This window comes from Pogoniulus pusillus, chromosome 7 (genome assembly GCF_015220805.1).
Source record: "Pogoniulus pusillus isolate bPogPus1 chromosome 7, bPogPus1.pri, whole genome shotgun sequence".
Lineage (NCBI taxonomy): Eukaryota > Metazoa > Chordata > Aves > Piciformes > Lybiidae > Pogoniulus > Pogoniulus pusillus.
The window spans coordinates 18403890-18430352 of record NC_087270.1 but is presented as its reverse complement, the minus strand read 5'-3'; the positions used below and the strand labels follow the sequence as shown (position 1 = coordinate 18430352).

Here is a 26463-nt window from a genome sequence, read left to right as displayed (position 1 = left end):
GTGACTCCATGTGGAAGACCAATGCAATAACACACTACCTCAACATTCAGGATACAGATCTAAAAATATATCAATATTGTTCATTAAACTATAGAAGTCTTATGCTATTTCTAAACTCTGGGAATGTAGAGATTAAAAAATATCTAGGATAAGCAAATACTTTGATTTCATTCAACCTTTTATGTTACCTTCTGCTACATCGAAACCTTGAAATTTTACAGGTTGAGCATAGTTGACCATTGTTGATAAATATGGATGTATATTGGTTGTGGCACCTACATATTTGTAAGATGCCATCCATGCTTGTTCATCTTCAACAGTTACTAAACCCTGAAAACATATCAGAAAGAATAATCACTATTTGTGTGTGAAAACATTTTTGTTGGATTTTTCATGTGCTACAAAATCTTACCCAAATCTGCAGAAAGATAAAGAAATTGCAAATTAATACTAATTTAATGTCATAAATTAAGATTTATTTTCTTACTGACATATTCACCAAACGCTCTCAATGTTGCAGGATGCATGCAAGAGGACTGATGATAGAAGAAATCCTAAGCAGTGATTAAATATTACATGATGTTAGTAGGGTAATTTTGGGATAAAAGATAACTATTACAACAGGCTGGATAATGGTGGGAGGTAATGATCTGTTTCTGTTCCTAAGAACAGTGCTTTAATATGAAGTTTCTGACAGCAGCTGTGGTGGGGTAATGCATACTCGGTAGTGAGTAGAACTTTCTCAACATCAAAACAGAGACAGGTCCAATCACTATTCTTTACTAATAAAAGTAAACCAAAATATAGGGATAACCTTCGTTGGACAATCAGATGTCACAAGACCTACCAGAGACACAGTCCCAAGCTCATTCCTAGCCACTTAAATTGCTAAGTCTGAATCCAAACGCATGAAGATACACTGTATTTATAACAGAACTTCCAATGTTTTCTATAAGCATCTCATATGCTGGAAACCTGCAATAGGAAGCACTTCTTATAAGGATCTACCAGTCCAACTTTTTCCTTTCCCTAAACCAGCATGAAACATATTCTTTTCATTACAAGAAAGAAAAAAATATCTGTCAGTCTAGGTAAAGTCCACAAGCCTTGCTGTTTAATAGCAACATTTTTGTTTGTTCTCCTACCAGTGAACCAGTTACTAAAAAATCTAACCTGCTGTGGGTTGGCAGGGAACTTCTGCAAGAATATACTAAGTATATTCAAAAATTCTTACAGTACAGCATTCCATTTCCAGAACACAACTCATGTTTGTCATAAAGTTCTTGTTCACAACTCTTTCAGGGAATAGTCAATAACAGGATGCACTGCAAAGTACAGGATGCACTTTTCTCAAGGAAAAGAATGCAAAATCTTCATTATTGCAACTCATTTAACTCAGGAGTGGGGAAAGTAAAGGAAATGTGAAGCTACGGACCAGCAGAACAGGCACATACCTCTACACACTATAGAGTGCAGACATACTTCAGAAAGTGAATTCTATGTGACATGAAGCAATTTATATCTTGACATGATAAGACTATTATAGTCCCAAGGAACATCATTTTCCGTCTGCATAGAATAGCCAAATTATCAGAAGGATTCCAGGTACACATTGTTTTATGTTCATTTTAGACCAAATTAAACTTCCAGTGGGCCATGAAATCAAATTGATACCACATTTTAATACTACTCACAGAACAGTCAGCTCAATCCAACTACTCTTCAGGAGTCTGCAAGGTTTACAGGGAGGGTTTTTACAGATCTGTTCCCTAAATATTCCAAGTGGTACATGCCTTGATCACCAGAATACAGGCATATTTTTTTTGCTAGGTCAATACTTGTTAATAGTTCAGAACAAATTAAGACCAAATTTCTTTAAAGAAACTATTCCTTCTCAGTGTCTTGATTTTTGACAGCCAGTAATTCAGGGAAACCTGACCACTTGTCTTCTATAAATCAGGCTCCTTCCATGTATTTCTTGATGAATGCTCAAAACTGCTAATCATAATTTACTGTCTTGATCCATAAACATCTAAATAAATCATAGTGGAAAAGAAATCTAAACGGATAGGGCTGCTTTAGTGCCAAAGCAGTAGTAACTTGAAGACTATACCTGTATGACTGCATTACACAGTAACTCTGAGACAGTGTTCTCAATCTACAGATCATTAACTTTATCTTATTTACTTGCAGACTTTTTTTTTTTTTTTTTGAGTAAATGGGCTACATTCTTTGCAGAATTTTAAAACTGTGAATTAGAAGGGGGTAAAGATGGAATGTTTCTCAAAGCCTACGAAAACAGAAGAATTGTTACAAGGCACATGACCCTTTTTTGAAGATAGAGTAAACAACTCAAGGTGGGAGGAGAAGTTATTGCTATACATCATTTACACCTCCTTACCCCTCAAAAAAAAAGAAGTAGAACCCACTTAGAAAGCAGCACAGATTTAAACTAAGTGTGGTTAGGAGCAGCTTTAATGAGAGAAGAAGGAAGAGAGCAGACGAGGTGGGAAGAGTCTTAAAAGAAGGAATTCCTGGGATAAGATAAATGCAGAAGTTCCAAGGGAAAGAAAAAGGAAAAGAAAGAGAGAGAGGAAAAGAGTAAGGGGAAAGGAAATAAAAAGAAGCAGGGATGATACATCTCAATACCATTCAAAGAACTGCTGTTTCCCAATGCATGACATTAGAAACTGAGATCAGGCACTTATAAACAGGAGGAAGTCATACAGTCCTGTCTGTCTTGAAATTTTCTGATGGCCCTAAACCCTGTGTAGAAGTACAGGAGATGACACCCTAGAGGACAAAAGGAGGTAGAGTGAAATTGAGAATAAAACTGTTAATCTACTAAGAATGCATGGTAAGTAAAATGTATGTTATAAATAAAGCAATAAAATAAACTACATAACATCCTATGTGTCACCTTTTTGTTTTCTTGCTCAGAATCTTCAACAGCCTAAAGGAAAAAAATATATATACATTAACCAAAGAAAAAGCAATAAGAAACACTCACAGTAAGGGGAAAAAAAAATCCTCAATAAGTTAATGCATTTAGCTAAAGTACACCAAATTCCACCTGTTTTGGTGGCTCTTCTGTCCCATATGCTTGCAAGAATTTGCAGTTTCTTTCAGATTTCAGTACACAAGATCCGAAGCTCAACATCTGGCTAGCAATGGGAACAGGAGAGAGGATGCCAGAGTTAAGCCCAAACCACCGCTACATCTAGATGCTGGGGAAAAGAAGTTTCAGACAAGAATGAAAGAATGATGTACTCAGAAAACACAAAAGATCATCCAATCTGGATATGTAACCAGCTCAGGCTCTGAAAGCTTAAGGGTTCAGACTGATGTAGACTGTGCTTTAATGTCCACATTTGGAAAAGGCCTATATCATGACACTATCTGCAATGGGACAGTCTGTTACATGCTGCACTACTGAGAATCTCAGATAAATGCTGACTTGGCACTGAATGTGCATTCATAAAGAATAAAGATTGTCACTGATAAGAAAGAAGCAGACAAGTTACCCAAGGACATATACTAAGGCTGAGTGAGTAATCTGAAGAAAAACAAACCAAACCAAACAAACCCCAAAACAACAACAAAAAACCCCACCAAAAATCCCCAAACCAAAACAAAATACACAAAAAGACAACTAACAAAAACATCAAACAAAACCCCCAAAACACTGAGGACCAGTTGAGGACCTTAGTAAGGGAAACCAGCTCTAGAGTGAGGAAGTTAAATGATACTTTAATGGGTGGCTTTCATATTAACTCTTGAAGAAGCAAAGATATTGACTTCAAGATGTAACCAGAAGGTAGGTTTGATGCCTGAGGCTAGGAACGTACTGCCAAATACAACGCTTACGAAAGACTTTCCATATCTATATTTCTGGAGTAAGATCCAAAGATAGCCAGGAGGAGAGAAGTGGCCAATAACATCTTCAGTAACGGGCAGGCTTAGTTTGAATCCCAATATTCTGTGTCTAACTACTTGTCAATTAATATTCAAGTTACTAAGCACAGATCAACAACCTGTACTACATCCAGTATGAGTGGAATGAAAGGGACTCTTACCCTGCCTGCCACCTGGCTGTCTGGTATAGTCTCACTGCCATACCCACCCCACTTGGCAATGATTGTCCTATTTTGTCTTCATTTCTGTAGGTGGAAGAAGAATCTGCTCTAAGACTCAATAAGAAATGACTCAGGGAAGCCCTGTAAAGAAGACACAGACACACAGCCTTGCAAAAAGTACCACTGAGTGCAGAAGCCGATATTCCATCCCCTATTAGGGCTCTGCAACTGAGATGTAAAATATCAAGAGGTAGGATCAGGCTTGTTATCTTCACTTAGTACTTTTAATCAAATTCTCCACTTTTATACTGTTTCCCTACATAGGGTTTCCTCAATCAGTATTTTACCTGAGTGAGAGATTTTCAGCTACAAAATTTTGTCTTGTCATGTACTTAAAGTTTAAGGGATCTAGGGAAGACCTTGAGTTTGACTCTTCTGACAACATGTGCTGTGATGCTTCCACAAAACAGGGTCTTTTACACTCACATCTGTGGAAAGCTTCCAAAGAAATACTTGTACGAAGCAAACTCACCTTTTTGACACTAATAGCAACAGCTTCTTTTTGACTGTAATCGTCTACAAGGTCACTTCCAAATTTGTACTCTGGATGGGCTTCCTCTTCCTGGTCAGCTGCACAGAAAAGAAAAAGGAGCAGTTCAAAAACCACAGCAACTGCTAGGTATGTGCAAGAAATAATACAAACATCAGTCAACTACACAGGTTTGGTTTTTCCATTATTTCAAAGACATAAATAAGAGTATTAAGTTTCCAAGCATTAGTAGGAAATTACAGCTAAGGCCTGAGATTCTCACATACTTTTGACAGGGTTAGTAAGAAAAAATGTATTTACTGAGGGAATTAGTAATTTGCTTTGGCTTGGGGTAATAAAAAGAAATGAAGACAGAGTTATTTAAACATGTTAAAAGTTGCTGGTATCCAGGCTTTTTGTGCATTGTACAACACTCTCTATGTGCTTCTAATATAAAAAACTACTTTAGTTTACTTTTAGGATGGTTTTCCATTGGAACCTACTGTACTCTATCTAAAAAGGCTTTTTGCAAACACAAAATCATTAATCTCATTATTCATATGTATTTCAACAATATATATAATTTTAGAATACACTTATTTGAGCTTCTTGGTAGTTTAGCACATAATGAAAAGCACAGCACAATAAGAACACTGTTAGAAATAAGCATTCCAATGGAAATCAGCCTGCAGGCAATGTGTGAATTACTTCTTCTAAAGGTGGACATTTAAAACAGACAAAGTGAATTTTGCACTAGGTATGTCTGTTTGTCATGAACACGTTCCACATCAATGGCTCAGATCTTGATGTTTACACTGAAGATACCTGAAGTTTGGAAAGAAAATCCTATTCCTCATTCTATCCATATAAAATATAATGCAATATTGACACAAGATAAAATGACACAACACAATAAATCTGTTTTCAAAGCAAAGACCACAGCTTCCCAGTCTCCCACAGACATACACACATAGTGAAAATTTGACTTGGGTGCAGCTCCAATATAACTTCTGAACAGTAAGTAGAAGTCAAATTTACCACCATTGCCACCAACTGAGTTCACATTCCTTCCACAGCCTGCCACAAAGTCAGAAGCTGTGGCATGTATCCAAGATGAGATGGTAATAGTCCTGTACTGAGCCCAGACTTGTTGCCTTAGACTGGCCATGTGGGTAATGTACATACTAGCTGCTTATGCCAGCCTACTGATGGACCACAGGCAATGTTTGAGAAGCCTCTCTATGGAATCCTCACCACTTTCTATTTCTTCCTCATTATCATCCTCTAGGATATTTACAGGAGCAGCAGTTTCCCCAGCCTCCATCATTTTTTTCAGAGCGTCAAGCTGCTCTGTTAATAAGAAAAAACAAAAAGAAATCTGTCATGACATGAACAGTTTGTAGCACAAGTAAATACATGAGAACAATCATATATGATTTTCTGATCCCAAGAGCTACTTTCATTTAAAGGATCCTTTAAGTTTTCAGTCATCAAAATTTCACAGAGTGAGAGCATCATTAAAAATACACTATTGTTAGATATGAGAAGTGGTCAGTGAGGGCAGCATCCAAAGCTCACAGAAGTTAAGAAAAATATTTGTAGACTTCAAAGGTCTTTGGATCAAGCATATTACTACTTCAAAGCATAAATAGATATCCATCTCTTTGGTGCTTGATCTGTGCAAGTGGAAGCAAAGTACTTGGATTTTCAATTGTGTTCCCGCCTGCACTTTGGTTAGACAGTATGAACGCAATCACCTGTGATTTAAATCAGTGGAAGGTCTGTGTGCTTATCTTTGAATGGAAAAGGATCAGGGTTTACCATCATAGCCATACTGAAAACTAATACAGCAACATTGCTATTACTGGAAGAAGATAAATATCAGAACTGGCAATAATAGCAAGAAGAGCAATTTGAAATTCCATTTCTTTTTATGCTTATCCTGGAAAAACACAGCAAGGCAAACATACCCGTGCAGGCAGAATTTACTAGAGATTCTATCTGCGTTGTATTTCAGCTTAAGCTGCAATCTGATAAGTCTCAGGATTACATTTTTAGGTCTATCTGTGCTACATGCTGATATGAAGGCTTAGACTCTGGCACTCATATGAAACACAAGGGCAAACACAGCATTATTTACATATAGTTTGTATTCTTCCAACACTAAAGTACAAGCAATTTGGAAACTCTAGTAACAACATCTGGATTTTAATACTTGACAAACTTTACTTACTTTTTTCTACTTCAGGTTTCAGTCTTTTATTCTTTATGAGAATCTTTCTTTTGAGGTCATTAGGTGAAGGTAAGGCTTTACCTGGATCGAGCTGTAAAATATTTTAAAGAAAAGGCTTAATGAAAGCTATTTGGTCTCTCTGTGTTCCTATCTGGGATTTGGCTTTAGGACAACAATGGTAAATGGCAATGAACAAGCAGTGCCACCTCAGGCACAATCCTGGAAGGTAGTGTGACTGCAGTTATACTGTCTCCTCTGCTTCTTCCCTATCCCATGGGAATGCTGTGCTCAGGTAAGTGTTGTTGGCTGAAGCCAGCACAGTGGTCTCCAGCCTATGCCATCCTCAATTGCACCAATCAAAACATATCCCTCTTTCTCTTGCCTAGCAGCTGGCATGGATGAGATCTGCAACTCTTCATCAGAAGACATCCTACTTTCCCTCTCTCCCTGAAAGGTTCACATCAGCATGTGGCTCACACACAGCCCAAGTCACATTTTTGTCCATTATCATATGATGTTTAAATAAGTCACCATTTATGGTCTCTCAAGGTATACTCATGCAAGTGAGGCAGGCCACACATACTTACAGAGCAGGAATGGTCTGACACTGGTAAAGAGAAAACTACTCAGTCCTTAGCTAAGAAATGAGGATTGTTTTTGCCAGTAGGGTTACAGGGACACATCTTCAGTTTGTGAAAACTGAATGGCGACTTTCACATACACAAGGAAGTACTACTAAAATGTTGGTTCCAGTTTGGGGAAGGAATGAAAAAAGCTCTTGAGAAAAAAAAATACAAAATCCTTTGATTTAAAGACACATCACATTACAGAGGCAAAGAATAGAAATTTGGGTACAGTAACTAGCAGCTTCTCTTCATCAGGCTTGCTAAGTATTGCAATCTGGTGGTATAATAGACTGTGGTTTCCAGTGTACTATAAGTTATATAGGAGTAGAATGCATTTCATAACTAGTAAAATTCTTAGAATATCCAGATATTCTTATCCTTAAATGTAACTCTAAGCTATGCAGAAACAGCACTCTAGATGAAGAAACAAAAGAATGAGGCACCACAACTTTAAACCAAATAAAAGCAGCAGAGGTGACAAATGACAACCCAGCATTAATAACATAATAAATAAACAACCCAGCCCAAATTAATTAACCCAACTTCACAAGAATGGATGCAAACCTCCTTGCAGGAGGGCAATCAAGAATCACCAGGTGAGCTCAGTCAAGGGAGTTTCAGCATGCTGGATAGAAAGATATTGTTCCTGAGAGTGCTTTGGTTGTAATTCCACTAGATGTCAGTGCCACAGAGATCATTTGTCCCCAGGCTTCCAGGATGCCAGTCTGCATCCCCAAGCAAGTGTATAATCACTGGATGCTTGGACAAATATTTACTTTAAACCAAATCTGCTTCAGCCTATGCCATGTTGCTGTTAAGTGAGCTCTCCTCAGTCGACCAGTCAAGGTATCAGAATCCACACATTTGTAAAACACACATTTCAAGCTCCTTCTGCCATCTCTAAAACACTTTGTGAGTAGGTGAGGACTGAATTCACCCATGAGGAGGAATGGACACAAAATGCAGAAGACTCAGTTGTACTAGAGCACAGGCAGCTAAGGTGAAATATTTGGCCCCAAGTTAGTTGCATAGAAGCCTTTGTCCAGCTCTGTTTTAGGATTCCCTGAAAGCTGGTGGAAGCTGCCATTTGTGAGGAATGCGGCAGCCTGTTAATTCACCAAGCCCTGTGCTTTGCTGTCCCTGCAACATGCAAGCAAAGCCAAGAAAAGAACAGCTCTAGAGATGATAATGGCAAGAGTCCCCTTTGCTGACAGGAGCTGAAAGGTAAAGCAGAGCCTTCTTTGCTGTGATCCCCCACAACATTAGAAAGCATCTGCAAGTTTTGGGTGACTGCTGGCAGACAGTGAACACAACAGCTCAGGACAGTAAGGAAGGCCTAGAGGAATAGCTGCAAGCACTGGATAACAAGCTATTAAAGTCTCAAATACTGTGTTTGTGAAGGTCTGTTATTATCTCCTGCCATGCAGGAGAGTGAAGTGCATGCAGATCACTGTGCACTTGATTGTCCAAATGAGACTGAAGGAAAACGCCCTGTGCTTAATTTAAACCTTAATGCATTAGTGGGGGGAATCTAGACTGCAGAATCTGATCTGAAGCATGCAAAGTGCAGCTGAAAGAAGAGAATTCCTCAGCTTAGATCATGCAATTTACTTGTTTTTCAACAGTGATTGGTAATTTCAGAGTTATGTATGACCTGAAAATACAATATAAGTGGTATATTTTATGTAGGTGCTGATATTACGCCACACATCAAGGGGATGGATTTCCCCAGGCTGCTTGCCAAAGCCCTGTACAGAAGAGATTAAACAAATCAGATAAAGACAAGTTTGTACGAAAAAGCACAGACACAAAAAACCCCTAGGCATTTTTGAAAGCACAGGACTGGCAGTGAACAGTACTATAGCTGATATGATCCCACTTTATCATCTCTTTTAAATACGACTAACATATGTATTTTAAAAAAAAAGTCAAAGACTGTCAGAACATAACATACTGGATGTGTTTCAAGAGGCTGCTTCAACAGGAGATCTCCAAAAAGATCTTCACAGTATTTTGACATCTTGTACTGCTGATATTTGCTGGAAAAAAACGATGCTGGTTAATTTTTAAATCTAAAAAAGAAGTCACTACTCCTCAGCAAAAGAGAATAATACTAAGTAATTTAGGTATCTCAAATTATATACTGCCCACTTACTCTCAACTGAGAAGTATTTCTTTAGTGTAATTATACTGTCAATAAAAATCTCTCACCTGACATAGATACATTGAATCAGACCAATAAAAGCACACTAACTGAATCCCATACAGCTAATATGAGGACAGTAGGTGCAAGTATATTTCACAGCTTTATCACAGATAAAAATATTGCTATTATGCTAAAGAAAGATTGACTATTATATTACAGTTTCTTCTATGTGACATTCAATACTCTTGCATATCCTCACAAAGTTTTCAAGTACACTGACACTGCTGCACCACCTCACACATTGCATTATTAAAAAACCCCAACAAAACCCAAACAAACAAACCCCACAAACCAAACAAGACACTACATACCTGCAGTGATTTTCAAATGAAAGAATGACAGGATACTCTGATGTAACAAATGCTGTTTCCTTAATGGCTTGAATTACATCCTATAAAATGCAATAATAGGATTTCAATTAGAACAGATCAAATTACAATAGTAATGAAAGAGATTTCTTTGTTCGCCACCCCACTCTGAGAAACCACAGAGCTGAGTCTTAGGTGTGCCAAGTAAAAAAGTAGAACAAATTGTATGCTCACACTTGTATGTTGCACCACAACAACCTAGACCCAGTACTCAGAAAGTGCCTCACTGCACCTGCAGTAATGATGGCCAGCTTTACCTAGAACCCATCAACACTAGTGCAGGACCTGCTGCCATCCTCTCTTGCCATGGAAAACAGCTCCGAGTAACTCCTGCATCAGCAGGCTTTTTCTGCAGGTAAGGAACTTCTCAGACAACATAAAAAAATAGTTATTCTGGGGTGCAAAGTGTCACAGGAGGTGTAAATACAGGGCAAAAGAAATAAGCCTGCTTTCTGCATTTCCTGTGTAGAGGCAGATGTAACACATGGGTTGTATGATGCAAGTCAGAAATAAGCTCTTAGATCTGAGCACAAGGAATTGTGCTTATGCAATGCATCACACTGTCACAAGAGAATAGGAGCAGGCTGCTGAGGAGGCAAAGGTATGCTCTATAGATTCTTGTCCAAGGGTTCTACTGAGGCTTGCTGTCAGGTGGTAGAGGTCAGGGATTTACCTTGAAAAGAATATCTGTACACATTGCTTTTCCATGAGTTATTATTGGTTCTTGGTCTTCACCTTTGCCATCCCAACAGTCCAGCTCAACACACCTAACACCCAAGAAAAATGATGTCAGCTTTCTTAGTGTTTCATGACAGGAAAGCTACTCTAGGCGTGTTCTAAGCAGTTATCTTCCGAGCAGCAAATTACACAGCCATTTTAGGCATTACACAACTCCTTTTAAGCCGTATGTGTAATTTCAGATTGCTTTTATTACTTTGGATATACTACTTAGAATATAGTGTATATGTGGGTCAATAATTTTTTTAGTTGTGTAACACTTTTTTAAATTTATTCACTTAGTTAACTGACACATTCCAGCATGTTAAGAAAATAAACAGGAAATCATAATCTGAATCTTGTTTTCATTATAAACTTCTTAATTACAAAGCAGTAAGTCCTCTGAAATTCAGTTGTCAATCTGAGATCAAAATTCTAAGTTTCTCACAAGCATTCTCCTTACACCAATTTCTGTATTTCACTGCCTTTCAATGCTTTTGTGAGAAAACCAGTTTTAAATAAGTCTATTTTTTTTATATATAAATTATATACACAAATCAACACATTCATACTTTCAATTACGCAATACATCATGTCGGCTTCAAGTACTAAATTCACAAATATTAAAAGCTGTTATCTGCTTCCAACCTGCATCCAGCCAAAAGCACTTGTCTGTACATCTCCACCGAAGACTTGCCACCAAACTGCCGGCCTGTTAAATAGGTATTGTGAGAGGAACTGATGAAATAATGAGCTAAAGGGTGGTCCATTTCTTGATATAATTCTAAACGGTCCAGGAAAACTGGTGCATTTTCATCTGACATCAAGTATCTGCAAAATCCATCACTTGATATGACACCTAGAAGGAAGAAGAAAGTGTGGTTAAATTAGCGGGCAGGAATCAAACTGCATCATGAGCATGAACCCTAATACCACAGCTATGCTTGCACAGGCTTCTTTCTGCAAGCAAACAGAAGCATGCTCCCTCCACTGCTCCAAGCCGACCAGCAGTTGCTGGTGCAAAACTTGTCACTCCTCACACGTTGTCATAAGGCACCAAGAGGATGTGAAAGTAGCAAGTAAGTAGTGATGTGTCAGAATACTCTGAATAATTTTGGCTCTGGAACTTTGAATCAGAAATTGTGAGCTTGCATCTACCAGTCTTACAGGGTACATTTTCCCCCTCTTCCTTAGCTAGTCCTGTGCTCTGACTGTGCTACATTGCTGTTAATCATCTCGCAGCAGACTGCTCTACACTGACAAAAACAAGTGAAGGTGTACCTGAAAATATCTGCATGTGTTCATCTGCAAAAGCATTAGGAAAATCTCAGATACCTTCAGGTTTACTGTTTGAACTACAGGCTTATTCCTCTATAACAAAAAGTGAGCCGTTTTTGGCAAAGAGCACAGGACATAGTAATCTGGAGGACAGAATTCCTAGGACCTTTTATTTCTCTGCTGTTATGTGCTTCACAAAGTATAAAAAAATGTAAGCGAAGGCATAGGTTTTAATGAAAATTCAGAAGAGTAATAATTACTGCAATATTATTTTTTAAAGTGGCTAAGAGAGTGGAAAAAAAATTATCTGGGGTAAGGAAGACGAGACTGCTCACAGTCACTGCAGAGAATAGTTATCTGGCACTAATTTGGAGATAGCTTTCCCCAAAGTCATGTACAAACACTCAGCTATTGCTAATAAACATGTTGCAGTAGTTGTATTTTTATTCTGTTTACAGACAGAATAAAGACAACTTTACTCTTGCAGAGGCAACTCCAGTAATCCTGCTTTTCATTCTGCTCCTCACTTTCTGAAAAAATCCTCTACTGCAGCTTACATTTTTCCATGCTTGGTGTCAGCCAGAGGTGAACTGTTTTGGCAGATCCTACTGAAATCCTCTCAGATGACTTGGAGTTTTGGAAGAAGGGGGAAGAAGGAGGTGAAATGGAATTTTCGACTTTAAGAATGCTTTTGTTTTGTTGAGCACTGACAACTCAAAAGCAGCAGCACTAAATATTTCACATGATACTTTTAGTGCATCATCTAGTGGAAGAAAGTGACAGCTGAGCAGGAGCTCTAGACAAGCAATGGCTGCGGCTTCAGTAACTTAGCAGAGCTCTGTGTGTTCAACAGATCATATCACTTCAGGACACAAACAGTTCAAGAATGGCTGGGAGACACTTCTCACAATCTTCTTGCTCAAAGAGCATTTCTCAATGTACCCATCCAAAATAGCTTGTTCTAAGCTAGCCTGCTGCCCTGAAGCACCACACAGATTATATGCTAAGAAGAGAGATGCATATCCAATGCTGCACATAGTAGGTTTTTTGGATTGTTTTTTAATTTTCACACAGTATCTGCACAGCTTTGCAGTCTGCAACCTTGGCCATTGCCATGTGCATGCCACCTTGTTGCTAGGAGCCTCTGTGTTGGTCTCTATTTACTCAGTTCTAGTCTCTTCCAGTTTCTGTCAGGATGGCTGTCTTTGTAGCCACGCAATAACCTGCACAGGAGATGACATCATTCTGAAAAAAAACCACCTATTTTGAGGAGGAGGTATTTTTCAGCAGATTAGTCCTGATCTAGGTCACCAGACTGCCACATGAGCGCATGCCCCCTGAGAAGAACAACTGTAAACTCTCTTTAAAACGTTTGGATGCTCTGGAACAAATACCTACATCCAGTGAATACTGAATTCCCTCCCACATTTACCTTTACTCTTCAAGTCTTCATCTGGCTCATATGTCTCAATTATCTGCATTGCTCTTTTTGTATCATAAAAGGGAAATAAAATTTCATTGAGCCGAGGATCTCGTTGATGCTAAGGTTAGAAAACAGTGGAATTCAGTAAAACAATACAGTGCATGGCTATTATCCAAGAGCGTTTCATTACTGCAGATGAGAAAGGAAGGAGTGGACACTTAACAAAAAAAAAGAAAAAAAAGAAGGGGGTGAGGAAGCCCTAAAACTTACAGACTATTCAACAGTAACTTCAGCTTTAGACAAAAAAAAGAACTTTATGTTTCATAAGAATCCTAAGCAGTTTGATTATAAAACTATCTGAAAGAACCTGGTCCAGTGCAATCGCATAACTTGTCTTACTATGGCTTATTTGTGCAAATAGTGATTGCATGTGGCATATGTGTAAATGAAATGTTGAAAATTAATAACTAAATCTCTTATATCTGTAAATTCTCTTTTCCTCATCCTACAGACTTGACTGATGGCAGTCTAATCCCCTCTGCAAAAATACATGTCTCTAGTATTTGCTATAGCTAAAGTAAAACTGAAAAGTAAATTCAACCCATAATACAAATACAGAATTTGGACCCCAAAATTAGAAATATGCATCTACTGTTGATTATTTCTGAATTGTGGCAATATTGTGTTATTAACTGTTCAAAAAATAGTGTAAGTTCTCAAAAGAAATAGGTACAACTTAAAGAGCTTCACAGTATCATCTCTTCAATTCACAGCAATTGACAACAGTAGGATTCCATAATTTATGTAATATTTAGATACAATTTAGCAGTGATTTCTAATACACTACTAAAACTCCACAAGTTTTTGAGTTTTCACTCAACAGTGTGCTACATGACTTTTGGGTCTTCACCATGTTGGATTAGAGCTGCAGACTGTGTGCCTGATTCTCCATTAAAAGAAAGTCAAAATCGGAATTGAAAATAGTTTACATTGCATGTAAGCAGATGCAATAAAACAAAGAAGTAAATACGAATGTGAAAACACTTTTTAATCCAGTAGGTGCAGTTTCAAGCTTCAGTTTAAGCAGAATTCAGAGATGTAACAAGCCACCCTCATATTGGTGATGAATAATTTGGAGTGGACAGGATGGTGTTTACATAGCTTGGCACAGTACTGTCAGCATTTGCTGTAATTCCTCATGCATAAAATTAATGACATTTTTCCACAGGAAAAAAGCAATATCCAATAAAAAAATAAGCATTTGAGCTCTTTTCTCACAATGAATCCATTGGCATGTCTCCTTGATTAATTCCAAGAAATTACAACCAATGCCAATTTAATTGTGCAATTAAAGAGAGGTCTCTCAAGTAATGCTATTGACAGTCTGCAGCACCTAAAATACAGCAGTTTCATTCACTACACATCAGCTGTTTGGATATCTAATAAAACTTGGATGAAATATGGTATGACAGCAGATGGATGCAGGACATAACTTGCTAAGCAGTACACACAGCAGCACAACAGTGGCATGCAACAGTACAGCCTACTGTGACAAACAGCAAGCTTCACACCATTAGTGACAATATACCACTTTGAAAATTGTAAGAAATAGTAGGGAAGGTTCTTAACTCAAGAAAAGTGTTGTTCCCTACCCTTTTCCTTCTACAGTTAGTCATAAGCAAACAGTAAAAAATAAATGAGATAAAGTAAGTTTCCTCTTGAGAGAGTCCCATAGTTACTGGAAGGAGCTAAGAGTAAATTATTCTTTTTGTAGTAACATTCATAACTCACTATGTATTTTGTATTTTAATAAAAGCTAGTCTTCATGTTTAATTGGTTTAAAAAAGTAAAGCAAAACTGACAACTGATTCAGTTTTCCTTAAGAAAATGAATAATGCTTGCCAGCGTCTTTTGGGGAAACCTGCAGAAAACAGTTTTGCACTACTGAGCTTGTTGCCACAGGAAAAGTTGTGACACCAAAGCTGACCAAGACTAAAAGTCTGAAGTTTCATCCAGAAAGACAACAAACCCTAGATCTAATTGTTCATCCAAAGTCACTGCATTTGATTGTTCTAGTTATCTTATTGTACAGGTTATCTCCATTCCTATGAGGGTGAATCGTCTAAAAGAATGCCTGTACGGTTCAGCAACAGAGAGAGAGGCCACCCAGGCTCCCCAGGCAGACCTCCAGTCTCTGATAGGAACTGAGGTGCACAGCAGTTAACAACGTGACAAAACCAATTCTGCCTCTTGAATTCGTCCTGTGGAGTGCTAAGAAGGATTGCTTTTGTGGGTATGAAAAATAGAGGGACACAGAAAGAGCAAGCAAGAGGGAGGGAGAAAGGGAGAGAGGGAGAGCAAGAGGGGAAAAGAGGAGGCAGTGTGGAAAAAAGGGGATAGAAAAGGATTTCCTCACACCTCCTTCCCAGATGAAAGGATGAGAACTGCTCAGATTACTGAATTTCCATTTTGACAGTTACTTGGCTTATTAATGCATTGCTGCAAACCAAGGGCAGGAACCAATCTCAATAGTAGTGACATTCATCGTTTTCCTACTACTTTTCCGAAATTTGACTTTAAAAAATTAAGACCTAAACAAAATACTCAGTATCTGACAACAATTGAATTTCTGAAAACTTCCCAGAAGCTTTAACACTGATGTACAGCTGTCAGCCAGCAGCACTAAATCACAGACAGCAGTTTGGAGAAACTCCAGGAAAGCAGCTCACTCTCCACTCATATGGAACAACTTCCTCATGCTCTCTCTTAAAAACCCATAACACTTACAGCTTCTGCAGCATGCCTTGGAGGTTACTGAATTTGAAATAACTTAGGTTAAAGACTCCTGAAGAACTGCTCTGCCCATGTTGTCCCCTCCTATATAATGATAATAATCATTTTATATCTTCCAGCATTAAATAGCACTGCTAATTGAAGGGCTCGGCAGCTGTCAAGAGGACAGAAATGACCAATTCAGGAGGGAGATGCTAGGTCATTTAGTACCTTTTAAATCGTGACCAAAGCTTTAAGTTCTATTTGGAGACCTCCAGCACAGAGACAATACCATTCGTTTCAGTCATCAGAATGAATGTCCTACTCCATAAAACTAGATTAATTTTTCCCACCTCTGGCCACAAACTAAATGTCCATCTGCAAGATTCACAGAATCATGGAATGTCAGGGGCTGGAAAGGACCTCACAAGATCATCTAGTCCAACTATCCTGCCAGAGGAGGATCATCTATACCAGATCACACAGGAATGCATCCAGGTGGGTCTTGAATGTTTCAACAGAGGGATACTCCACAACCCCCCCTGGGGCAATCTGTTCCAGTGCTCTGTCACCCTCACAGTGAAAAAAACTTTTCCTCATGTTTACATGGAACTTCCTATGCCTCAACTTCCACTCATTGCCCCTTGTCCTGTCACTGGGTATGACTGAGAAAGATGTGCATTGCTAAGGACACAGCAAGAAGACACATCTTTCTGCAATAATGCCTATAAAATAAGGCTTCCAATTCTGTAAAAAAACCTGCTAAAACAATGTAAAACTGTGTGCTAGTTTGAAGCAGGGTAGAACGTTTTGGTGAGAAGAACTAGATCATAGGCTGTGAAAGGAAGACAATGGTGATGTCTACTCCCCTCAGAGTCCTGCTGAAGAAGAAACGAAAACATTAGATAACACTCTGGCCATTTTGTCTCACTTTCTGGCTGGGCTGCTGACTGAGCAACATCTCTAACACACCTTCCACTCACCTTTGCTTCTTAACCTCTTGGCTGAACCTCCATCCTTCTTTAGGACTGGGGTAAGGTTGAGAGGGGCAGGGGGAAGGTGCAGGGGTGGTTGAGAGCCCTCCTGGGGACTCAGGTTTCTGGGAGGGGAGTTGTGTTTCTGTATTAATTTTTTACCTTGTATATTTCTGTCTATAACTGTAGATATTGTAAACAGCTGCTTGTATATTGTGCTAGCTGTAAATATAAGCTTCATTTATATTCCCAGAGCTGACTGAGTCCAGTCTGGGTGATTTCAAAAGTGTGTGTGTGGGGGGGGGTAACACCCAAACCATCACAAACTGAGAGCATAACAATTCCAATTTAGTCCGTTACTGAGCTAGCCAGCCAGTTCTTACAATTTGTGACAGTTCTTCAGAAGCCTGGGCTCCAAGGAAACACACTTTATACTGAAACAATGACTGCAACTTTAAAATAAAGAAAAGACAGTCATTTACTGGAAAAGGATGATTAACACTAAAAACAAACAAACAAAAAAAAACCCAGAAGCTGTGCTGGTTTGGGGTCCCAGGTTCCATTAAGACAACCACAAAGTACTCCAAAAAGAGTGTGCCAAGGGACAAACCCGGTTGTGCCAGCACACTGTAACACTGTCATTCTATTCCGCTTTCCAGTGTCATAGCTTATAAAGCAGTGTCTAGCTGATATTGCTCTCTTCTCCTCCCTGCCTCTCCTCTCTTCACTTCTCTCCCTAAGAAAAGCCTGCGTCCCTACTAGTCTCATGGGGTGTGTGAGGCACACAGCTCCTAGCTGGAAGAGATGCCTCTTACGGCCTGAGGTGGGGAAGGCAATTTTGGCTTACTCTCAAAGCCTGCAGAGGGTGGAAGGGGTGTAGGGTTCTATTAAGTTTTAGTCCAACACACCTGGCCTAGTTTGTGAATGTATTCATTTCACCTGATTGCCTTCTGTACATATGTACACCTGTGAATAGAATCTCCCTTTAAACTTCCAATCGGTATAGAGAATTTTCATTTTTACTCCCCAAAAGGGATTAAATATAATTTCTGTCCTCCAGGCCCAGGGAGCTTCTGTCCCTAAATTGGGACAGAAGCTAATATGCTTCAAGATGGGGACAGGGTTGTGTGCTCCAAGCAGTTAAGCTTATCTGAGAGTGATTTGCCATTGGAATGGGCTGCCCAGGGAGGTGGTGGAGTCACCGTCCCTGGAGGTGTTCAAGAAAAGCCTGGATGAGGCACTTAGTGCCATGGTCTAGTTGACTGGATAGGGCTGGGCGCTAGGTTGGACTGGATGATCTTGGAGGTCTCTTCCAACCTGGTTGATTCTATGATCACTAGAAGTGAATTGAGGGGGCTGAGGTGCTTTAAGGGGATAATTTATCATTTCAATCACAATGTTATCTTGTTTCTCTTCAATGCAGAAGCAAAAAAAAAACACATGTCTTAGCTATGACTTCAGTCCCGAAAACATTTAGACAATGAAATCTGTAAATACCTGTAACAAAAGAACACCTCACAGTAGTAAGATTAAGCATGTGCCCTTATTTCCTAATGGAAAGGACTAAGTGGATACAAACTAAGGCCCCCAGGTATGTAACAATTACTCCTGAAGCCCTTAACCTTTCCACTATCTTTTCTATTGGAGTACTCTTTCCACACGTCATTCAGGTTTGGTGAAGAGCAAGCAATGCATTCCATACGAAAAAGAAAACTGTACTCTAAATTTGCTATAGGAGGATCTTAACCACTTGAATCTTCACACAGCTGTATCAGATACATAAATATATAAAACAGATTTATAACTAGTAAAATAATTGTGGATGGAGATTTTTTTGGTAATGAACCCAGTCCCTAAAGATCACACAGACAGGTAAAGCAGCAAGCCATGTTCCAGATGACAAGAATCTACTGGTACAAAACCAAACAGAATGTGCCTATTTTCCATGTGTATGTTCCTGTCACATCTACACAGTGCATTTATTATTGCAGTTCTGAATGAGTGAGTCTTCTGTGACTTATTGTACTTCAGTAATAGATAAAAAACTCAGCCCTGCACTGTTTATTGAACTACTTCACACACTTAGGATGTTTTTAAGAAATACCAAATATTCCTGCCAATAGCAGTATTCTGGAAACACAGAAATAAAAATATTTCTTGTTCTGCACATGTAGTATTTAAAAAAATAATAAACAAACTCTTAAAATATCCTCTTAGCTCTTCAGTTTGTAAAAATCTCAAATAATACTGTCAAGAAGAATCAAAGCCATGTTTATAAAAGCCTACCTCATTTTTCCTATTCGTAGAAGGATTAGCAGATATATTTAGCTGCAGCCTACAGGTAAAATAATTGCTTGTAATAAAATACTAGGTGTATTTTAGCTGAAACTGCTTTGAATGTAACGGTATAAAATGTATAGAACAGACATAACACACAACATAACACAACAGCAAGTAATCAACAGATGTGATCCACAAAGCCAACATGTACAAAGCACAACAGCATACAAAGTTTGAGCTGATTTTTGCACTTGGATGTTACCATAATGGAAAGATCAGCAGATCAAAAGCAGAGCAAATAATGGCATGATTCATGCAATGGAAAGGTTGGAAGAAGCAAGCCACTGCAGACAGACTTGAATGGTAGTTAATGTATGAAAAAGCTTACTTCATTTAGAAAGCTCACTAATTGGTCTACCGTTAAATAATCAGTTTTGTCTCCATTGCTGAAAAGAAATTTATTAGAGAATGTAAGTTTTCACATATGATGCTACAGTAGGTATGATTTACATGTTGACATTGTTGATACTTTTCAAACTACAAACTTTTCTACCTGAAGTAGCTCTATAATCTCAAAATGAACAGAAAACATACTAACTGTCTATGGTTCCTACAATTTGGCAAACATTACATCATAATACAACATGTAAGTCCTCCAGCTGAGAATAAATTGAGGGAAGAAACTGTTTAAACTTCAAATGTCTTATTTTATTAGTTCACATACTGTGTTAATCACCCAAAAGAGCAAGTTAAAATTACAGTAGTTAGTAAAGCAAACACAAAAAAAAGTTCCAGATGTATCCTCTAATTCATGTAAAAGTTGCTCAAAAACACAGAGTGAACTTTTACATTAACAACCTGAGAGGGAAGGACGGGGAAAACCAGAGCTGAGTTTATCTCAAAATACTGCTGATACTACTAGAATTCAAGGTAAGGTAATCTTTATAGTGTTCTGTCACTATTAGATACGGCCTAAAAAGACAACAAAATGAATTTAAAGCAAGATTATATTAAATTTGAACTTACATCTTCTTAAAGAGGTCCTCTATGTCAGTTCGGGGACATATCTTTTGGGTGAGCTCATAGAACTTCTCATAAGTAAATGCTGCAGGCTCAATTTCATCATTCTGCAACAAAATGCAAAGGTACATTTACCCAGCAAAAGAGAGCTATGTTACCTTCCCAAGAGCATTTCTTGTATCAGTAAAAGCAACCAAGAACTGCTTTAGTACTTTACCTAGCATACATCTACCCAGCTTCTTCTAAATTTTCTGAAGACAGTTCTTAATTCATCTTTATCATTATAGATTTATTTGATGTGCTTATATTCTCACCCCACAGTAATACTAATTCTACACAAACAGAGAATTGGAAAATAGTCTTAATTTTTCTTCTGAAGCTTAAAATAAAACCCAGAAGTTCAAAATAGTGACAAATTTCAGATAATTTGAGGCCAAGGAACACCGAGAAAGAGTTTGGTGCAATGGTTTTAAAAAGCAAAGCAGCTCTTATACAGAGGCATGCAACACATGAAGGAGGGAACACACAGCTAATGCATTCAGTTGTGTCCTTCTCTGAACAAGGTGAGAACTGCAGCAGTGAAGAAAAGTTTCATCTTGCATGTCAGGCAGTAGGCCTGGGGATTCAAGTTTTCCTAAACCCCTCTTCCCTGGTTGGAGACAGTGAGCTGCTGCATCTGCAGGGTCACCACTCACCACTCACTTGCTGCACCCAAGCTAAGAACCAAAATGAAAGAAACTCGGCAGGGCGTAAAACATTCTGTACACATTCTGTGCTCATGTAGTTTGTATGAATGAAGAGTAATCTGTTACAGAAAAGAAACCTCATTTAAGACTGAGAGAGTCATTAGATACTGGAATGGGCTGCCCGGGGAGGTGGTGGAGTCGCCGTCCCTGGGGCTGTTCAAGGCAAGATTGGATGCGGCACTTGGTGCCATGGTCTAGCCTTGAGCTCTGTGGGAAAGGGTTGGACTTGATGATCTGTGAGGTCTCTTCCAACACTGATAATACTGTGATACTGTTTGAGGATCACTATGTCACACAAACGTAATTATATTTTGAGTTTAGTAAACAACCTAACAGTGATTAAGTAGTTACTCATGAACAAGAGGTGTTTTTTTAATGCAAATGACTCAGATAACAGTTACAAATGTGAATGATTCATCAATTTGATTTTTAGAAAAGTCATTCAAGACCACATAAATACCTTTCCACTGGGAAGACCTAGTTCCTTGAGTGCTTGAAAGATCACTTTTTCTGTTTTACCTGATGCAAAGGTTCTGGTAATGCTAAAGCAAACAAACAAAAAAAAAGTGGAGGGGAAAAAAAAAAAGGAGAAATATTAGTAATTTTTTTAACAACCACATCTTTCTGTCTTGCTTTTACTGCCAACATTTTCCTCTGGCTTCAAGTGATGAATGTAAGCATCTTCAAAGTAATAGTGTAGTAGAAAAAGTGCTCTAAGCTTCATAGAGCAGCAGTACTCAGCCTGCAAGCTATCCATTAGAAAATGTATCAAAATAATGAACTGCAAAAAGAACTAAATATTTTTTTTCCTTTGTATTATCATACAGAGCCATGCAAGGCATTATTCTGTTTGCTATTTAAAACTCTATGCACAGAGAAGTGACTGTGTTTTAAAAGTACCAGATTGTGCAAGGTGATTTCCCTATCTTTCCAAGCATTAATCTATGCTTCCCGGGTCAGTTGTAAGGTAGGCACACACCATTCCTCCAGGCAGCTTCCTTTCTCTTTTTCAAGTTGTTGCAGCTAGTGAGAGACAGACATGACAAATCTCGTTCCCTGATCCCTTATCAACTGTACTGCTCACTCCTTCCTTGGAATTCTTCCTCACCTTACATCCATTACGGATTTCCTTGTCCTAGACATACTATTCACAATTTATTTAGCATGGTCTCAGCTGTCACTGAAACATTTTCATCAAGCTGATTAACATTCTTTTCCTTCTGTGAAACAGAGCAATTTCACTATGCATGCAACTGAAAAATTGTTTTTGTTTGAAATTTAATAAATTTATATTAAAGCTTGACTATTTGGTATGATTAACGTGAAAGCATTTGGTCTATTTTTATTTCCATTTGAGATGAAATTGAATAACCTCTGACTCTGGAAAATCTGATCCAAACTTGATAGTTTCTCCTTCTGCTTAAGAGTTAAGCTAAAACAATGTGTCCCACTGCTCCTCGAATTTTGGTGTCTCAGTCTAGATAGAAAATATGAAGCCTGTATCCAATATCTATTTCTAATGCTAACAAAAGCTGTACGTTTAGAAAGACTCCATAGCTCCCTGAAAGCAAATTTTTCTCTTTATCATCAAATGAGGCAAGTATTTGCTGAGACTTTTCATTAATCTCATGCATACAAAATAATTTCACATGGTGAAAGACATGAAACAAACTGTTGCTGTTATTTGTTGCCATGGCAATTCACAGTTGATTTACTCTTCAAAACACTTTAGACTGCCTATGTAAATATTTTCATAATATTCCAATTAAGGAAGCAAAAGATCTAAATGATAAAATACTTTCACAAATCTTGGCCTTTTCTTTTTCTGTGCTCTTATAACAGCTACATTTCTATGTCCCTATTTAGACACCTAAATAAGTTATTTGATTTTCCAAGGCTGATAGACAGTTTTACTTTAGGCACTCATTTCTTACAAAAATCTGAACACGGGAGTAATGTCAGCTCTACAATTTAATACCTGTCTCCACCCCTGTAAAAAAATCCTGTGTGTTTTGATGAATTGGGCCCAAATAGTAAATGTCATGTAAAATATGTAATATGGGTGTAATAACTAATAAAAAACTGTGAGCCACAATTCCATGGCTGCAGAGAATTTATTTTTGATGCCAAACTATTTATTATTTCACCAAGAATGACAGCAAAGACAGTAGCAACTTGTAATGAAAGCAGCAGCCTAGAAAAGATTGCATGAATCAAAAAATATGGTAAAAATACAGCAGGACATTTTCAGTTTGCTAAGGATATTGTAAATAAAATGATTTTTCCTTCTCTTGGAAGAGACTTCATCCTAGCAGATTCGCATTGTTGCATGCCTTGGAAGAAAATTAGGCTATTTCAGCTCAACAGGTACCTACAGGTATTTGCTCTTCATGTTCTGCAGTAGTTTGGGGCTTTTTATGGTTACATGCAAATGCACTGCCTCATAAATACTTAAAATACTTTCAATACACTTTCAGTATAGTTTGGGGACTGACCTGATGGAGAGCAGTGAAGGGGTCCTAGTGGATGGGAGGCTGACCATGAGCCAGCAGTGTGCTCTTGGGGACCAGGAGAGCCAATGCCATTCTGGAGTGTACAAGAAGGGGTGTGGCTAGTAGGTGGAGAGAGGTTCTCCTCCCCATCTACATTGCCCTAGTGAAGCCACATCTGGAGTACTGTGTCCAGTTCTGGGTCCCTCAGTTCAAGAGGGACATAGAACTGCTTGAGAGAGTCTAGTGCAGAGCCACAAAGATGATGAAAGGAATGGAACATCTCTCTTACAAGGAGAGTCTGAGAGAGCTGAGGCTCTTTAGCTTGGAGAAAAAGAGACTGAGAGGTGACCTCACCAGTGTTTATAAATATGTAAAGGGTGAGTGCCAAGAAGATGGAGCCAGGCTCTTCTTGGTGATGCCCGATGACAGGACAAGGGGCAATGGGTGGAAGCTGAGGTATAGGCAGTTTCATGTAAACATGAGGAGGACTTTTTTCACTGTGAGGGGTGACAAAACACTGGAACAGGCTGCCTAGGGCAGTTGTGAAGTTTCTCTCTCTGGAAATATTCCAAACCTGCCTGGATGCGTTCCTGTGCATTCCTGTGCAATCTGGTATAGGTGATCCTGCTCTGACAGGGGAGTTGGGACTAGATCACCTTTTGCAGTCCTTTCCAGCCCCTGATATTCTGTGATTGCCAGATCTGGGACTGAGGGGTTTGAATCTATGGCATTTGTTAAAAGACTAAATAACTTAGTTACTTCAGACCTTCATCACTTTTCAACCGTCACCCCAAAAAACAACTCAACACTTAAGCTGTTCAAATAAATCTTTTACCATGGCTCCACTGAGTTTATCACTTTTACTAGAGCTGGAAGTATCACTGCCTACACTGTACAAGAAATTATCTAAAACTATGACTTCCAACCATGATCTAAATATTGAAATAGATTTCTTCCATGTGCTCTGGAGTAATCGATACAAAACTTATTTGTTAGAAACATGTAATTTCAAATTAACTTCATTAAACTACTGCAAAAGAGATCTAAGCCTCATTTTTCATCATTTAGGCTTTTTAAAAAATATTTTTATAGTTAGAAGTGAAAGTAGCTTTGAAATGTAATTATACATGGGATAAGCATAGATTGAGCACAGCTAATTTCTAAGTGGGCTCTAGAAAACCAGGTACAATTTGCACATACAGAAAATCCAGTTTCTGCCACCAAAAACCTGCAGAAGACATAGATTTTTCTTTTAGCCATTATTTACAGTAGTGCTAAAACTCTGAGAATACTGAATACTGTACTAAATGCCCCAGTCTTTCTAAAATCCACAGAAGTAGTTCTAGATTCTCACTGTTAAATTTTATTGCAGTCTAAAAGATTAAACTGGTGCTCTCCCCAGGCTTTTGCATTACTAACTGCCAGAATTTCTTCTTTCCCAGACACAGTAGGTTGATAGTAATAGATATATATCCCAGAATATGTTAAAATCCAAAAGCAATTGAGATGAATCCTCTTAACTTTGCAATCCCCAACTGTACTACCAAAAAGTCAGGAATATTTGTGCCCTTTACCACTAATCAGTCTAAGGAGGCAATTCACCTTTTCAAGGCTGCTCATTCCCTATGGTCATGTGCAAGATGCAAAAATCAGTCTTAAATCTGGAAACAAATACAAGAACTTCCCAAGTGATATTATTTTTTTCCTTAGTGTTTTACTGCACTTCTATGTAAACATTAAATATAGATGACATTGTGATACATATTCCTGTATCTTAAGAGGTCTGTTGGGTATTCTGTTTCTGAGAGAGTAACCTTGCTATCTGCACTTCCAGAATCACAGCAATTGCTACAGGAATTCATGAGCAGCAGGAGGAGGTGATGGTTTGACAAAGCAGCGCTACTTAGACAACACTGTATTTAAAATCAGGTATATGTTAACCAAAACAATCTGGAGCTCAGCTGAAGGGAAATCATCAGTGGTTTAAACCAATGGAAAGAGGTACTGCAGGGATGCAGGATGCTTTGGTAAACAATATGAAACTTGGTGCACTTTGTATAGCCAAGCCATTTTTGTATTGGCCAAGCACATTTCTCAGTGCTTCCTGGCTTGCCCTCCTCATACTCATTATCCTCCTGATGCATTTAATTCCCTATTGTTTCCTCTTATCAATCCATGTTCCATCTCTGCACAAAGTGTTTGCAGGAAAAGGAGAGAAGCAATGAAGTCCCCACATCCTAGGCTACCCAGTGCTGAGACACCCAAGTACTTGTGTCCCACTTCATGATAAGTAGCTCTTACTCATCCTTCATCAGGGCTCTGATTCACCACTTTCCAATGTAGGTCTACAAAGCAGACTGATTTCCGCCCTCCTCCCCCACCGCCTTTCATTTACATTCCTCTTCTGTTACTTTCCCCTGGCCTCTCGCTGACATCTCCCCATGCCATTTCAATGGGTGATACAGTGCTTCCTGGATGAGCACCAAACAGCTGCCACATTTCACCCGCAGTAACACAGTGCATTCCTTGGAGCACCTAGATGTAAAGTTCAGCTTCCCTCTGCACAGTATGGAATAGCAGATCCCTTGCAAATTTATATGCAAACTACTCTTGCAATAAATTAAGCTGCCAGAGACTAATTTACATCAACCTGAAAACAGTGCAAATTTGAATGTAAAGATTCAATACACTGGAACCAATGGACTGGACTCTCTTCAGCAATA

The 26463-nt window shown here is 38.5% G+C and overlaps 1 protein-coding gene across 7 annotated transcripts in view; it reads right to left on the bottom strand.

The window, feature by feature from the left end:
• Positions 1-26463, bottom strand: part of PLCB4 (phospholipase C beta 4) — a 214762-nt gene that overhangs the window by 49404 nt on the left and 138895 nt on the right. For 5 of the 7 annotated variants that reach the window (XM_064146107.1, XM_064146111.1, XM_064146108.1 and 2 more), the window contains 13 exons: positions 21709-21790; positions 20509-20609; positions 19871-19928; positions 13466-13574; positions 11404-11614; positions 10712-10805; positions 9982-10061; positions 9419-9503; positions 6839-6929; positions 5860-5955; positions 4609-4706; positions 2921-2953; positions 189-330 (listed from right to left, as the gene is read on the bottom strand). In XM_064146107.1, the coding sequence (XP_064002177.1) occupies positions 189-330; positions 2921-2953; positions 4609-4706; positions 5860-5955; positions 6839-6929; positions 9419-9503; positions 9982-10061; positions 10712-10805; positions 11404-11614; positions 13466-13574; positions 19871-19928; positions 20509-20609; positions 21709-21790 (1280 nt within the window). The remainder of the gene's footprint in view (positions 1-188; positions 331-2920; positions 2954-4608; positions 4707-5859; positions 5956-6838; positions 6930-9418; positions 9504-9981; positions 10062-10711; positions 10806-11403; positions 11615-13465; positions 13575-19870; positions 19929-20508; positions 20610-21708; positions 21791-26463) is intronic. The other 2 variants (XM_064146110.1, XM_064146112.1) reach the window with 1 other exon arrangement.